This window comes from Vombatus ursinus, unplaced genomic scaffold, assembly GCF_900497805.2.
Source record: "Vombatus ursinus unplaced genomic scaffold, bare-nosed wombat genome assembly UNPS02014778.1, whole genome shotgun sequence".
In the NCBI taxonomy this organism is placed as follows: Eukaryota; Metazoa; Chordata; class Mammalia; order Diprotodontia; family Vombatidae; genus Vombatus; species Vombatus ursinus.
The window spans coordinates 25,472,380-25,486,395 of record NW_020954556.1 but is presented as its reverse complement, the minus strand read 5'-3'; the positions used below and the strand labels follow the sequence as shown (position 1 = coordinate 25,486,395).

At 42.9% G+C, this 14,016-nt stretch overlaps 1 protein-coding gene and 1 long non-coding RNA gene across 2 annotated transcripts in view; both read left to right on the top strand.

The window, feature by feature from the left end:
* The window catches only part of SLC1A4 (solute carrier family 1 member 4), a 41,851-nt gene extending 38,506 nt beyond the window's left edge, over positions 1-3,345 (top strand). The window contains exon 8 of the mRNA XM_027865088.1: positions 71-3,345. Within this exon, the coding sequence (XP_027720889.1) occupies positions 71-305 (235 nt within the window). The 3' untranslated portion in view covers positions 306-3,345. The remainder of the gene's footprint in view (positions 1-70) is intronic.
* Positions 3,346-3,980: 635 nt separating this feature from the next.
* On the top strand, positions 3,981-8,928 carry LOC114045236. The gene is made up of 2 exons (XR_003569356.1): positions 3,981-4,210; positions 8,280-8,928. It is a non-coding gene; the product is annotated as an uncharacterized LOC114045236 (long non-coding RNA).
* Positions 8,929-14,016: the final 5,088 nt, after the last annotated feature.

Sequence of the window (14,016 nt, the reverse complement as noted above, 5' to 3'; positions counted from 1 at the left end):
GTACATTCAGGATCAACGTGAGCAAGGTTTTGTCATAATAGCTCCTTGTTTTCTTTTTGGCCGTCCGCAGGGACCGTACCACCACCGTGGTGAATGTAGAAGGGGATGCCCTGGGTGCTGGTATCCTCCATTACCTGAACGAGAAGGCAACAAAGATGGTGGACCATGAACTCAGCGAGGTGAAAGTAGAGGCGGTCCCCAACTGCAAGTCTGAGGATGAGACCTCCCCTCTGGTGACCCACCGAAACCCAGCCCCCACTCCGGCCAGTGTCCCTGAGTTAGAATCCAAGGAGTCAGTCCTGTGAGCAATGGCGAAGCCTCATGCTGGGCCCACCAGAGGTGGTGTGCCAGTGGGTGGGCCCTGTCACATCTGGACCAAGCACCTCTTGGACCTTTGTGCCTCCCAAGGGATGCTTTGGGATGACACCTTAGACGATTTGTGTTACTTAGTGTGTGCCCTTGGGCTTCCCAGTGGAACCCATTTATCTTGAACCGGAACAAACACTTCCATATTTCTTGCTATTCATGTACAGATGCCGCTCTGTGTATGTACGTGTGTGTGTGTGTTTGCTCTTGTGTGTGCATACATGTGAATACCCACTTCTAAACATCATCCCCAAGACCTACCACCAGCACATGTCGATTAAATCTTAGAAAAGAACAGATATATTTTCCACTGAAACCTAGTTAGCTATGTGGGAAGGGCTGCCCTCCCACAAACCTGGAAGATATGTGGAGGTGGGGAGGCAGGGTATTGGTTAGAGTGTCCCCAGGGACTCCCTAATATTGTCTAATGAGTCAAAGCAAACAAAAAAATTGGCTTTCTCCCCTCTTGTCTCTCCCACTTCCCCTTCCAACCTCCCCAGCAAATGGAGTCACTAAACCAGGAGCATTCCAGTGTCATTTGGAGAGGTTGTACCATAAGATGAGTGCATGTGGCTTCTGTATCCATGGTCATGCTGTGCCAAATGAAAGCCTACTCACTGAGCTTCAGCATGGCTCACACGCCAGTCAGTGACATGGGGTCTCTAGTCTTCTAGGGAGACAGAGGTAGACTCCCTTCTCGCCCAGAGTGCCGACTAGCTCGGTCCACCCTCGACACCTGTCAAAGCTGATCGCTTCCCTGAGGTTGGCAAGCTATTTTGGCAATGCTGCCGCTGTATGTCTGGTAATTAATTCTGGTCTGACAGGTCACAGGATCACACTCTCTGTGGTGCTGTATCCATGGTGTAATGTCAGCTGTCTCATTTAGGGGTGTGTGTGTGAGAGAGAGAGAGAGAGAAAATTATGTATTTCATCCAAGTATTTTAATTCTGCTACTGCATTCCTTAGGGTGACACATTGCCAGGCACCACCAGAGACCAAGAAAGGGTACGGGTAATCCCAGGTCCCCTTGCTTTGATCTGAGTTGGCTGTTTTGAGTGGAAGCTAATGTACTTTAGAAGGAAATGATGGGAAAAATAATCAGAAACTGAACAATATGCCCTGAATTCCTCCAGTGATGTATTGGCTCCACCTGAATCCAACTTTGTGAGAGGTTTTGGTACATTGAGCAAAGAAGGCAAGGTATTCCTATTAGAAAGAATTAGACTCAAGAGGGAGGAGACCACAGATTTACTTCTGACTTTGGTACTTCATCTTTGTGTGACCTTGGGCAAGTCATTGTGCCTCATTCTTCTCCCCTCCCTCCCCAGTCTGTACAATGGGGATGATGATACGTGTCTTTAACCTACCTCACAGGGATTTGGTGAGGCCAGCTGAGTTCATCTAAGAAAAGACCACTGAGCTCTTTTAAAGGAAATATCCGGGAGGTAGTTATATTTAATGGCCAAGTGATGTCCAAACAGGCATCAATCCTAGTCATTCAGACTGATTTTTATAAGCAGAGCTTTGTTCCGTGTTGTGTGTATGTGTATGTGTGTAAACACAAACCTCCATTGTGTTTCATGAAATTTTGTTTTATGCTTTTTATAATGAGTTCAATCGAATCTGTTGCTGGATATTCTTAGTAATGCAAGGTTTCATCTCATTAATTCATTGTCATTCTCCCCTACCCCCTTGGTTTCTCTTCACTGGAGTGAATGAAAGGGCAGTTTTGTAATACCTGGCTTTGCTGAAGCTCACAGTTAAGAACAGTAATTAGGTGGGCCCCATTTCCCAACTCAAACTGGTCCAAATTCAGCCCTGGTTTTCTCCCTGTCCTTCTCACGTACCCTAAAGCTACAGGGGAAGGGCAAGCTTTCACAAAGATGCACTGTATCTCCAGTGCTTAGAACAGTGCCTGGCACATAGTAGGTGCTTAATAAGTGTTTATTGAGTGATTGATTGATTGAAAGGAGTAGAGGGGAGGATGATAGGACAGGGAGAATCCATCCCTCCCTCCTCCACATATCCTCTGTCTTTGTGTGTACTCTGGACCTTTGTATATGTGTGTACTTCTGCCCAGGCAGAAGGCAAGGAAGGAACCAGGGAGCAGGTAGAGGTGACAAGCAATTCTTGGTTCCCCCATACTCCAGAGAAAAGCCCTCTCGTCTAGCTGACTTGAAGCCAGCTTAGCTGAACAGTGCTCTCCTGAAGCTCTGTGACAGCCAAGGCCAGTGCCTTAAATGGGGAAAGGCAAGCAAGGTGCAGGCACGTTTTTCTCTCTCTTGGGCATAGAGGAGCTCACTGCTAGTGTCCTGGACTCAAAGGGGAAGAGACTCTAGTGGTTTTTAAACGATTAAATCTTCCCTTCCTGTTCCCCACTCTTCCTGCCCCAAAAAAGTATGTTGTGTGCACACTGGTGGTTTGCTTTTTGTTTTAGTTAACCATTGAAAAACAGTTTCTATCTATTTAGCTCATCCTTGCTTGGACTTTGGTCCAAACTGCTACAGAAATGAATGGCCAGATGCCCTGATTTGGTCCCCAATTTCCTCTTTCATTCACTCATTCAGCCAAAGGCAATTATGTTGTAGGAAGGAAAAAGCAGAGCTGGAAAAATGAAACCTAATCATATAATATGACAGTGCCTGTCCCTAGAAGCTGGGGGGGAAGAGAAGGGAAGTTAATCTACTCAGTTAATCAGCCCTCTTTGAGACACTGAAAGGAATGAGAATTGACAACTTCTTTGTGCTTTTGTCTGGCTCAAGCCTGTCAGGAGGTTTTTTGGTAGAAGATGTACAACTAGAATTAAGACATCACTCTCTGGGTGCCCATGACAAGGTCTTCCTACTTGTCCTTTTCTGATATTTGTTGTAAATGGTGGTCCTTTCTAATGGCTTTTTTGTGTATGCGTGTGCTTATGTATGTCACTTGCCTTAAAACAGAGCACAGTCTTTGGCAACAAATACATGGTATCTACTGGTTTCTGCTGCCTCTTTATCCTTCTCTATTCCACTCTTCCTGACAGGCCATGTTTTAAGATGAGATTTAATGGCATTATCACCAAAAGCAAATATCTATTGATCATCTTCTTGGGTGCCTTTGGTGAACCTATAGTGGGATTTTTAATGCTCTCCAGTGGCAATGAGGAGTATAATGTAGTATTTGGGGTGAAATGTAAGCTTCAAGTCTTGTCTCTGACACACACTAGCGAAGTAACCAGGAGGAGGTCACATAACCTCTCAGTGCCGCAGACAACTCCCGAAGAGTGTAGCCAGTTGCAACAGTGAAGGGACTTTACATGTTGGAAGTTGTCCACACCAATGACTTGAGTTCAGACCTCCAAAAAAATCCTTCATAGAAGAGCATATTACTCAGTCCTATACCAGAATACCATATGAGAACCTGGAGCAGTGTAAGCAAAGTTAAGGAAAGGGTAGCTATTGTAACAGGCAGCTAGATGGTACAGTGGATATAGCACCGGGTCTGGAGTCAGGAAGACTCCCCTTCCCGAGTTCAAATCTGGCCTCAGACACCTAGTATCTGTGTGACCCTAAGCAAGTCACTTACCCCTCTTTGCCTCAGTTCCTGATCTGTAAAATAAGCTGGAGAGGGAAATGGCAAACCACTCCAGTATCTTTGCCAAAAAAACTCCAAATGTGGTCATGAAGAGTCAGATGTGACTGAAAAACAAAGCTATTGTGACATAACAAAGTCAAGATGTAATAATTAACTTGCCACTACTGAATCTTGAATTTCCTCCCTTTAAAAAAATTAGGAAACAACTGAACAATTTTGGATTGCCATTGGCACTAGCGTGGATCTCCAGGTCAACTTTCTGTTTTGACTGGTAGGTTGAGTCATCTCATAACAACTCCAATTAGAGCTAAAGATTTGGGATGGAAAAAAAATGGCCAACCCCTGAACTGGTGGTGTACACATTCCTTTCATTATTCTGTGCACAAAATTGCAGTACAACTGAAAAGAACCTGTACAGTGATAAAACAACCTTTCAATAATAAAATTAGTCCGCAAGTTTACCCTGGAAGATTGGAGGACTGGATTTCAAGTGATGTAGCTATGAAGGGAGCAGATTTAGGCTAATGTGTAATATCACTTGCTATAGATTTTGGTCTCTTCACTTGACACTGGAGTTGGCCATGTTTTCAGTCAAAACATAGAGTTGAAGAGAGAGAAGCCCATGTCCGTAAGGAGACAAAAGTGGCCCCGTCAGCTTGTGATATTTTGAGGGGTGACTTTACTCTTATCACTGTAATGGTGGTGAATATTTATTTCAAAGTTGAGGCTTTCGGGAGTAGAAAGCTTCAAAGGATTCAGGCTCATGGGAGTGACTCAACTAAGAGAACCAAGCTCTCCTCACTGGTTTCTTCTGGAACAAATGCAAAGGATGCTGGTAATTCTGGTTTCTGATTTGGCATCCTTAAATTAATTTGACCATGGTGGGGGGGGGGGGCATATGCCCAGGAAGGCGAAAATATTTTCATTGAATAAATTCAGCCAATCAAGTCTCCTGAGATGTTAGGAAAAGGAATAACAATTTTAATTTCCTTTTCCATTCCTGTCTTTTGCAAGAGGTTTTGGTACAAGATAGAAACTAGAACCAGGATGTGATTCTCTCTATATTTATGAAAAATGTTTCCTTGCTATCTCCTTTCTATTTGCAAATGCTTTTTGAGCACTTGTTGAAAGTCTTCTCTCTGCCTGAGTCAACTTAGCTCCAGGTTGGCCTATTTTGAAATGCTCAGAGTTAGCATTACTATGGTCAGGGGGCTTCTAACTTGGACTGATTTAAGCCAGATGTGAAAAGATGGCCCATTTCATCCTCTATTAAACAGATACCCACTCCTATAACATAGGATCTTTACCCTTTTGGTAACTCAGCCAGTGCATAGTAGAAAATGGCAAAGGGGAAGTATCTCAACGGCATGTTTTATCTATTGGCTGATTGTTGGGCCCAGTCCGAGGCTGTGGTTCACTGGTTGAAAATTACTAAGTCCAAACATCTATGGTAACCTCTGCCCTTATGTAAGCTAGTTCAGCCAAGGCCACAGATAAAGGTAGCCTAAAAGGCAGAGAGGTGGATACTAAGCATGGCAGAAAAATGTACGAAGTCTGCAAGCGAGAGGACAGTTGGTATCTGAAGCATTTCTGGGACTTCATCCTGCTGCTAGCCAGTATAGAGAGAGCACCTTTAAATAAAAGTTTGCAAAAGGAATGCCCAGGAAACTTCCAAAAACATAAATAAGTCCAGCTGGCTGTCATGAGTAATTCTCCTAATTAGGTTGTAAAACCTCTAGATCAAGGTCTGTCTTCATTGATGCATGATGAATGTTTAAAACAACACTAGTAATACCAAAAATAAATTATAACATTTAGCTAATTTGGAATGCATGTTTAATAGGTTGTGTGCTGTCTTTAATAGGGAAGGGACTAATTAATCTATCAAATAGTGGAGAAGTAACCCATTGAACAGCTTGGCTCGTGGTAGCTGAGAGAGCCTTACCGTGTTCTGTGCCATTACGGGCCATGTAGTCTGGGGCAGTGACTACTCAGACCCCCAGATTTTGGCAACACATGGTTAATTGAAAAGATGGAACAAGCAGCATCTCAAAGGTACATGTTGAGTGCAGTTTCTTACCCTGTGAAAGCATATTCAAAATTTCCAGATGGAGGCAGCACATATCCACCATCCGTCAGGTCTGAGAAAATACCCGCTATCTTGCCAGGCTCACAAAGCATTAAGGGAGCTCTAGGAAGCCCCACTTCTGGGTGGTGCAGACGCCACTCCATTGAGTACCTGGGAGCCCGACAGCTGGGGTGTGATAGCTATAGCTGTCATTTCCTATTGTCACTCTGAATTGGAATTTCCAACTTCATCATAGTAGTAGCCTGCTACATCTGCCATACCTTTTATTTTTACTTTTAAAGAATGGAGACCGAGTGAACTTGTTCTTCATATTCTTGAGCAATTTGATAAAGTGGCACCCTTTCAAACTGAGCTAGGTAAACTCAAATTATGGAAAGAATCACTTGATAGCGGGTAATAAACTTTTGGAATCCCTTACCACCAAGAGGTGGTAGTGGTGGAAATACATATGGATTCCCAAAAGGTTTGGATAGATTTGGTGTGACAGAACCCATAAAGGGCCACCAAGAGGTTGGAATAAATACACTTGCTTTTTAAAATTGATACCAGAGAAGACAGCCATACTTTTCTATTGCCAGTTCCCTTGGGGGCTGCTCCTGGCAACAAAATACTGAATGGAATGAGCCGTGAGTCAGTGGAACCCAGTAAGACAGTTCCTTTGGTGTGTGCTTTTTCATTTAAATTTTCTTCCTGTCTCTCTCCCTTTATCCCTTTGTCCTCTGGTCAGTTTCTTTTTCCTTTCCTTTCCTTTCTCCACTCATGCCTTAGGCCAGCTAGTGACGCTTCCCCCTACCCCACCCCCACCTATGGGTGCTTCATGGAAAGAACACTGGATTTGTAGTCAGGAGGAACCTAGATTCAAATCCTACCTTCTACCTTTCCTGATTGGATGCTTCTTGTCTGAATCAATTAATCTCCCAGGACCTCCTTAGTTTCATCATCTATAACAAGGATAATGAGGATGAAATGAAATAATGCTTGTAAGATCCTTTGAAAACCTTAAAGCCCTACATAAATGTTGGTTTCCTGCAGTCCTTGGCTCTCTTCAAACCACAGCTCAAGTGCCTGGCTGGTAGACTGTTCTTGCTTCCACCTAGGCATTGATTACTTTCTGCCTTTTGAAATTACTTTTATCGGTATACATGTTTCAGATCCTCCCTCCCACCCCTGTAGAGTGTAAGTTGCTTGAGGGTAGAGCAAGTGTAGATGCATTTTTTGTTTTTGTCTTTGTCTCTACCCAGTGCCTAGCATCGAGTAGGCACTCGACAAATGTGTTGAACTGAACTGCATTAAATTGAATTGGTGACTGACTCTAAAGAGATGACTAATTGTGTAAAAAAGTACTATCTTTTCTGATCTCCTGGGCTTCCAGAGCCTGTTAAAATTGGGGCTACACACACACACACACACACACACACACACGTATTGGCCTTGATCCCAATTTTTTAAAATAGCTGCACATTTTTTACCCTCCGTCATAGAATTCCAAAATCACAGTATGGAAAGAGAGTTATCCCTGCTGTGCTCCTGGCCTAGTGACTTTAAAATGTCAGAATCAGCCAACTTAAATAATCAGCATACAAATTAATCACAATGTGGCCCGAAAGTTTCCCAAACAGTCCTGAATCAGTTTACATCCTGTCAAAGTCATTAATGCCTCTCCACTTGCCAGTGTTTGTATCCTTTTTCACTTAGGGAGCCTGAAAGAGGAAGGCACATCGGAACAATCTGGTCTGCTCAGCCAGTCTGTGCCTCCACAATATGGGAGGGTGGCGATTCCAAACTGTAGCCCTGATAATATTTTGACAGCTGCTTAGGGGGGAATTGGGCTTTATAACAGAATTGTTGTTCACACAGGCCTCAGTCCATGCTTCCTGTATCCACGGGTCCTATTGTTTCCATCCCCACTACTAGCTCCAGAATAAGCTAAAAGCCAACAATCCGCCTAGGTGCAAGAATTATCTCCCTTGGCTTCAGTTTCTGCCTCTTAGCAAGGGAAAGACGCGAGGGCATCCCCCCCCCCCAAGAGAGTGCAGTGTTGTTCAACTCTGGTTCACAAAAAGGATCAGTAATAACTACAGAGGCAGTGCTGACGCTGAGAAACTATTCAAATGACTTTGAAGGAATGCTGCTCCCCAGGCTGACTTTAGGCCACAGATACGGTCAAAGCAAAGATGGGGAGCATGAAGGCTGTCACTGTCTTGTTTTGGAGTTGTTTGGATTTTGTTTTATTTGTTTTGTTTTTTACCAGATCTATTTGTTTGATAGAGGAAATTTCATCTGCCAAGGCAGCTGAGTACCTTCTCTTCAACTTAAGAGTCTAAAAGTCACCCAAGGTTACTGAAAAGTTAAATGATTTGCCCAAGCTCACATAGTCCAGTCAAATCACAAGCACTTACTAAGCACTTACTATGTGCCCGGCACTGTACTAATCACTGAATACAAACAAAAAAAAAGACAGTCTCTTACCTTAACAAGCTCACGTTCAAATGTGGGAAGACATATCAAGGGGAAGAGAGTCCATGGATAGCGGGCATGGTGGCTAAGTACAGAGAATGAAGGATGGCCGATCTGCGCCCTTCCTCAAAATGGATATTCTGAGAGGAACCAATGGGAGAAAAGGACCACCAGAGTAGAGGGAGAAGGCAGCTGAAACACAGTGGCAAAATCTAGAGAGTGAAGCATGGCTGGTCTGGACCTTTCCTCAAAATGGAGGTTCCAGGAGGAACTGGCTAATGGAAGGAGGCCACAAGTACAGAGGAAGAAGGAAAGTGTATGGTACACACAAGGCCAGAACCCAAGTCTCCCTGACTTAAAAGCCAACTCCTTATTCCACTATTCCTTGCTACCTTCAATTTTCTGTGTTACATGGTCTTAAGTAAAAGAACAAAAACAACCCACACTATGCCTGTAGTCGTTTTCATTTCCTAATCATAGACATGCTAAGCATGGTAGAGTTTGGGACTAGGCCATACAGATTTCTGATTGAGTGAAATAGACAAACTGGGCCTGGATTTCTTAGGTTGGCTTGTCTCCAAATTGAATTTGCACTGTTTTCTGGATCCAAAAGTCAACCTGCATTAGTATGTGAAAAATCTGATTTAGTTAGTGTGGGAATTCTTTCCACCAACACAGACTGCGACTTGTCCATATTGGTCAAAGGTTGCAATGCCATAAAATTCAATTAATTAGAACTCAGAACCTTCCACTGGAATTTTTCCATATCACGTGTAGACTGAACCTAGCAACAGTGTATCCTAGGAGCAATAATTAGCTTTCACAGTTAGAAATTATCTGTCATTTTTTTTTTTTTTAGGAAAATGAAAAATCACAATAAAATGAACTCCTATCCAGGATTTTTTCTTTTACTAATTATCTAATTTCCCAGCGAATATCCTCAGATCAATATAGATTCTGCCCAATTTTCTACCTCTTATGCAGGTATATATCGTCTTATAGGACAAAAACATATTTGGAAGGATGACCTCCTCTCTGCGCCCCAAGCAAACTCAGTTCAATAAACATTCATTAAGATACCATACAGCATGTGCCAGGCACTCTGCTAAGTCCTAGGGATACATATTAAAGCAAACTACCTCAAAAGGGGTTTACATTCTAATGGGGGAAGACAAGATAATTCAATACATAAAGGGGGGCTGGTGGAGAGTTGGGAGGAGGGACTGTGCCTGGAGTGGCATGGTTTGGAGTTGATGGAAGGGAAATGAGCTGAGGCCTGGCTCCAGGCACAATAAGGTGAAAACTCACCTATCAGAGCCCAGGGTAGTTCTGGGAGCAAAATCTAAGGTCCCAGTGGGAAAGAGGTGAATTTGAATGGCCAGAGGGAAGGTGATGCGGTTTGGAGCATCTCGTTATGTATCAGCTGCCCCTGAATTTCCAGTTGTCAAAGAATGATTCATATTTAGCTTGACAATTTCATTTTGGATTTTTCAAAAAAAGGTTGAAATATCATAGGATCTCTGGTTTATGAATTAACCAGAAAATTCGATTAAACACAATTCCCACACACACATCCCTCCGCCATTTCCTGGCACTCATTGTATTTCACAACCACATGGGAAGTTTAAATAGAGCAATGTAGTGAGAGTTATTACATCTCCTGGCCCTGGAGATGAGTATTAGTCAAGTAACTTGACCCAAACTTGAAGCACCCATGATATTAGTTTAACATCTGAGTTAGAAGTTGTGTTGTTCAGTCGTATACAACCCTTCATGATCCCATCTGGGGTTTTCGTGGCAAAGATCCTGGAGTGGTTTGCCATTTCCTTCTCCAGTGAATCCATTTTGTCAGGCAATCAGAGGTTAAGTGACTTGCCCAGGGTATCTGAGTATCTGAGTATCTGAGTAAGTATCTGAGGCTGAATTTGAACTCAGGTCTTCCTGACTCCAGGCCCACTGCTGTATCCACTGAGCCACCAGCTTTCTCTAGAGTTAGCAATAACTCTGCTCATCTCCCAGCTCTGCCCTTACAGTTTGGGTGCCCTGAGCAAGTAATTTAACCTTTCCTTTCCTCATCTGTAAAATAAAAGGGGAAGGAAATTTATATAGTACCCACTGTGTGCCAGGCACTGTGTTAAGCACTTTACAAATATCTTCACAACAGCTATATGAAGTAGGTGGTGTTATCCCCATTTTACAATTGAGGAAACTGAGGCAGACAGAGGGGTCACCTAGCTAGTAAGGTTCTGAGGATAGTTTCAAACTCAGGTTTTCCTGACTCCAGGCTTCCACTGTGCCACCTAGCTGCCTCTAAAAGGATTGAATTAGGTCAGAGGTTATGTAGTCCACAACACTCCTAAATACAGCCTGAAGCAGACTGAAACGTAGTTCCTATCTGGTTTTAATATGTTGATGTATTAATAAAAAAAAAAAGAAATATATAAACATGTGGTTTTCTAAGTCAATATGGGGCCCACAGAGATTCTTACATATGGCTTGGAGGCCCCCATTTCTACTTGAGTTTGACACCACTGGATTAGATGACCTCTAAGAGCCCTCCCCTCTCTTCCAATGATCCTATGATATGCCCAGTAAATGTGGTCTCACTACACTGTCTCGAATTTGGAAGATACTTTTGTCGAATTGAATTTAAATCCGCTTTCATAGGGGAACTAAAAAATACCAGGAGGTAATGTGGTTGATATCAAAAGTGGCATACACAGTCCACCCTGTCAGTCAGAATTCATCTTTCATGAAAGCCAGCATTGAGCACAGTATTAGCCATTCCCCTAGAAACATTTTCACAAAAATATAGGATGCAAAGATCTAGCTGCAAACTTTCAAGAAGTTTGCTACTCAGGACTCTGTCTCCATTATACCTGTTCTCCTCTGAAAGCTCTTGGGAAATGTGGCTTCACAAGAAAATAGCTCTCCATGAGATATTTTTATTAACGGCTCACTCCATTCAACCCAAGTTTTAAAATGGCAAAACCCAAGAATAATACATACCTCAGTGCTGTGGTTATGAATTGGTTTTGGTGACTTATTTTTTTTTCTCAGGGAGGTCATGAGCATATGGGAGAGTCTCTCTGTATAGCAGAGGTCAAGTTGTGTCCCCTTAATCTACTTGATGAAGTTACAGGATGTGGACTGCTATCAGAAAGGATAACCACCGTAGAGCTGAACGTGTGTTCTTGCTCTCTACTGAAGCACATCCTCTTTGCTAGAAAAATATAGTCATAGATTGGGCTCTATGACTTGGGGGTGGAGGAGGTTGTCTCTAAGGTGAATGGGCACTGACAGTCAGGAGGAGATTCCAGTCATTCTATAAACCATACTATAATACCAGGCCTAGCCCAGAACTCCACATCTTACCTGGTCAAGAGGTCTGGACCTCATAAGCTATTAGGCTGGGGCAAATTCTAGGTGATGCAAAAGTGAAATATCTATTCCACTAGCCACAGTCCTATAAAAGGCTTTTGTCTTCCAGGGGAACGTGATGAATACAATGAGCCACCTGAATGTTTTCTGTCTGTATTTGTCCATGCATGCCTTTGCATCCTTTGGTAGCTTAAGCATTTTCTGTGGTGAAGGAAATAATCTGCTTTTGTATATCTGATATCCATATTGCACCTTTTCTAGAAAGGATCCCCACTTTAGGGGAAATCCCAGATGGTAGGCACACCTAAGCTTTGTTTTAGAGATTTCATCAAGAGTTTTGCTCAAGAGTGGAGGCAGAGCCAAAGAGAAGACACCTGGCCCCTTTCTTTGGGGCCAGGCCCTCCCCCAGGGTAAATCCAGGTCAGTATGAGCTTAGAGTCCCTTTTTGAGAATAGGGGTGTGGGGCTTGTTTGTGGGGGTATATCTGCCAATGTGGCTTTAGTCCCTTGGTTCCAAGATTCTTTCCTCCTGACTCGGTTTCTGTGGAACCTGAAAAGCCCCAGGTAGCCTAGGTCTGGGTCTTTAACCTCAGGAAGAAGTATTCACCTAACCCACTGGCTGGAGCTGTGTATCTGTACAGACAAGTGGGGGAAACGGTTTCAAATAACGAGAAGACAAATTGAGGCACATTTCAAGGGTATAAGGTAAAATATATTCAAAGTAACTCTTATGTGGTCAAATTGCCTTCCGAAGGTTCTCCCCACAGCGGTTCTTCTCTTATCCTCAGATTTTCAGATGCAGCTATTGATCACTTATTCCATTTCATGGGGAAAGACACTAGGCTTTAGCTTAGGGGCATTCATTTCTCAAACTTTAAGTGATAGATTTCTTATCTTAGGTTGCTTTTAAAACATACGATGTCATTGTAAGAATTACACCTAATTTTGTTGAAGTTGGAGCCGATTTTCTTCTGTACATCACGGAATTGCAAGATTTTCAAGTTGGAAGGGACCTCAGCTGTCATCAAATCCAATCCAAACTAGAAAAGAATTCCCACAATAACATATTCATCTTGCTATATAAATGGTAGCTATTGTTATTACTGGATGACCAAGGATAGGCCACACCCTAAGTAGTCTTTTTAAAAAAAAAATAGGGCACCCATGGGGCAGCTAGGTGGCACAGTGAATAGAGCTCTGGCCTTGGAGTCAGAAGGACCTGAGTTCAAATCCAACCTCAGACACTTAACACTTACTAGCTGTATGACCCTGGGCAAGTCACTTAACCCCATGCCCTCACCAGAAAAAGCAAAAAAAGTAAATAAATAAAAATAGGGCACCCTCTGTAAATAGACACGCAAAGTCATGGGCAGAGCAGCTTCAAGGAATATGATCTCCACTAGTAAAAAAAAAAGGACAGATTATGGATTCAAAAGAAAACCAGCCTTGGCAACTAAAGAATAGTGACCCCAGATGAGCAACCCATCCATCCATCAGAGACACTTTGCTTAAGAATAGGGAGGCAGTGTGGAGACACCACCTGGAGAGAAAGGAGATGACAGCTCTATAACACGTGGGGCATAAGTTCCTTCAGACATGTCTGTTCCCTACTTTCTCATCTCACTACCAGTGTATTTCTACATTTGTGCCAGCTCTCCCCAGTGAAGCTCTGTATTTGTTGAAATATCCACTCTAGGAATGTTGTGTAGCTTTTTTATTTTATTTTGCCTTCTTAGAAGATGCCTTTGCCCCGAGTGAATTTTGTCCACTTGCTGACTCTGAAAGCAAGCATTGCTGTTGCAGCTCACGAGCTATAGTTTTTTTGGATTTTGGAGACGGACCCACAGAGTGTTCCTTGAACTCAAGATAGTAGCTGTCCTTCAAGAGGAAGTACCAGTGAGAGTGCAGCTCCTGGCAGGGGTGCTAACATAAATAAAAAGGCAATAGAATGGTCCTGAGGGAGAGGGGTAGAAATAGTTTCATTGAATATATCATATAAAAGTCTGGCTTCCAGAATTTTCAGGAAAATTATAAGTATTTATAAGGGCAAAGCCTGGTCTCCAATAGAGATAACATCATAGAATACGGAATTGATAATTCACAAAGGAGATGCAAATAATAAATTAACACTTAATAACAATTTGTTGTTGT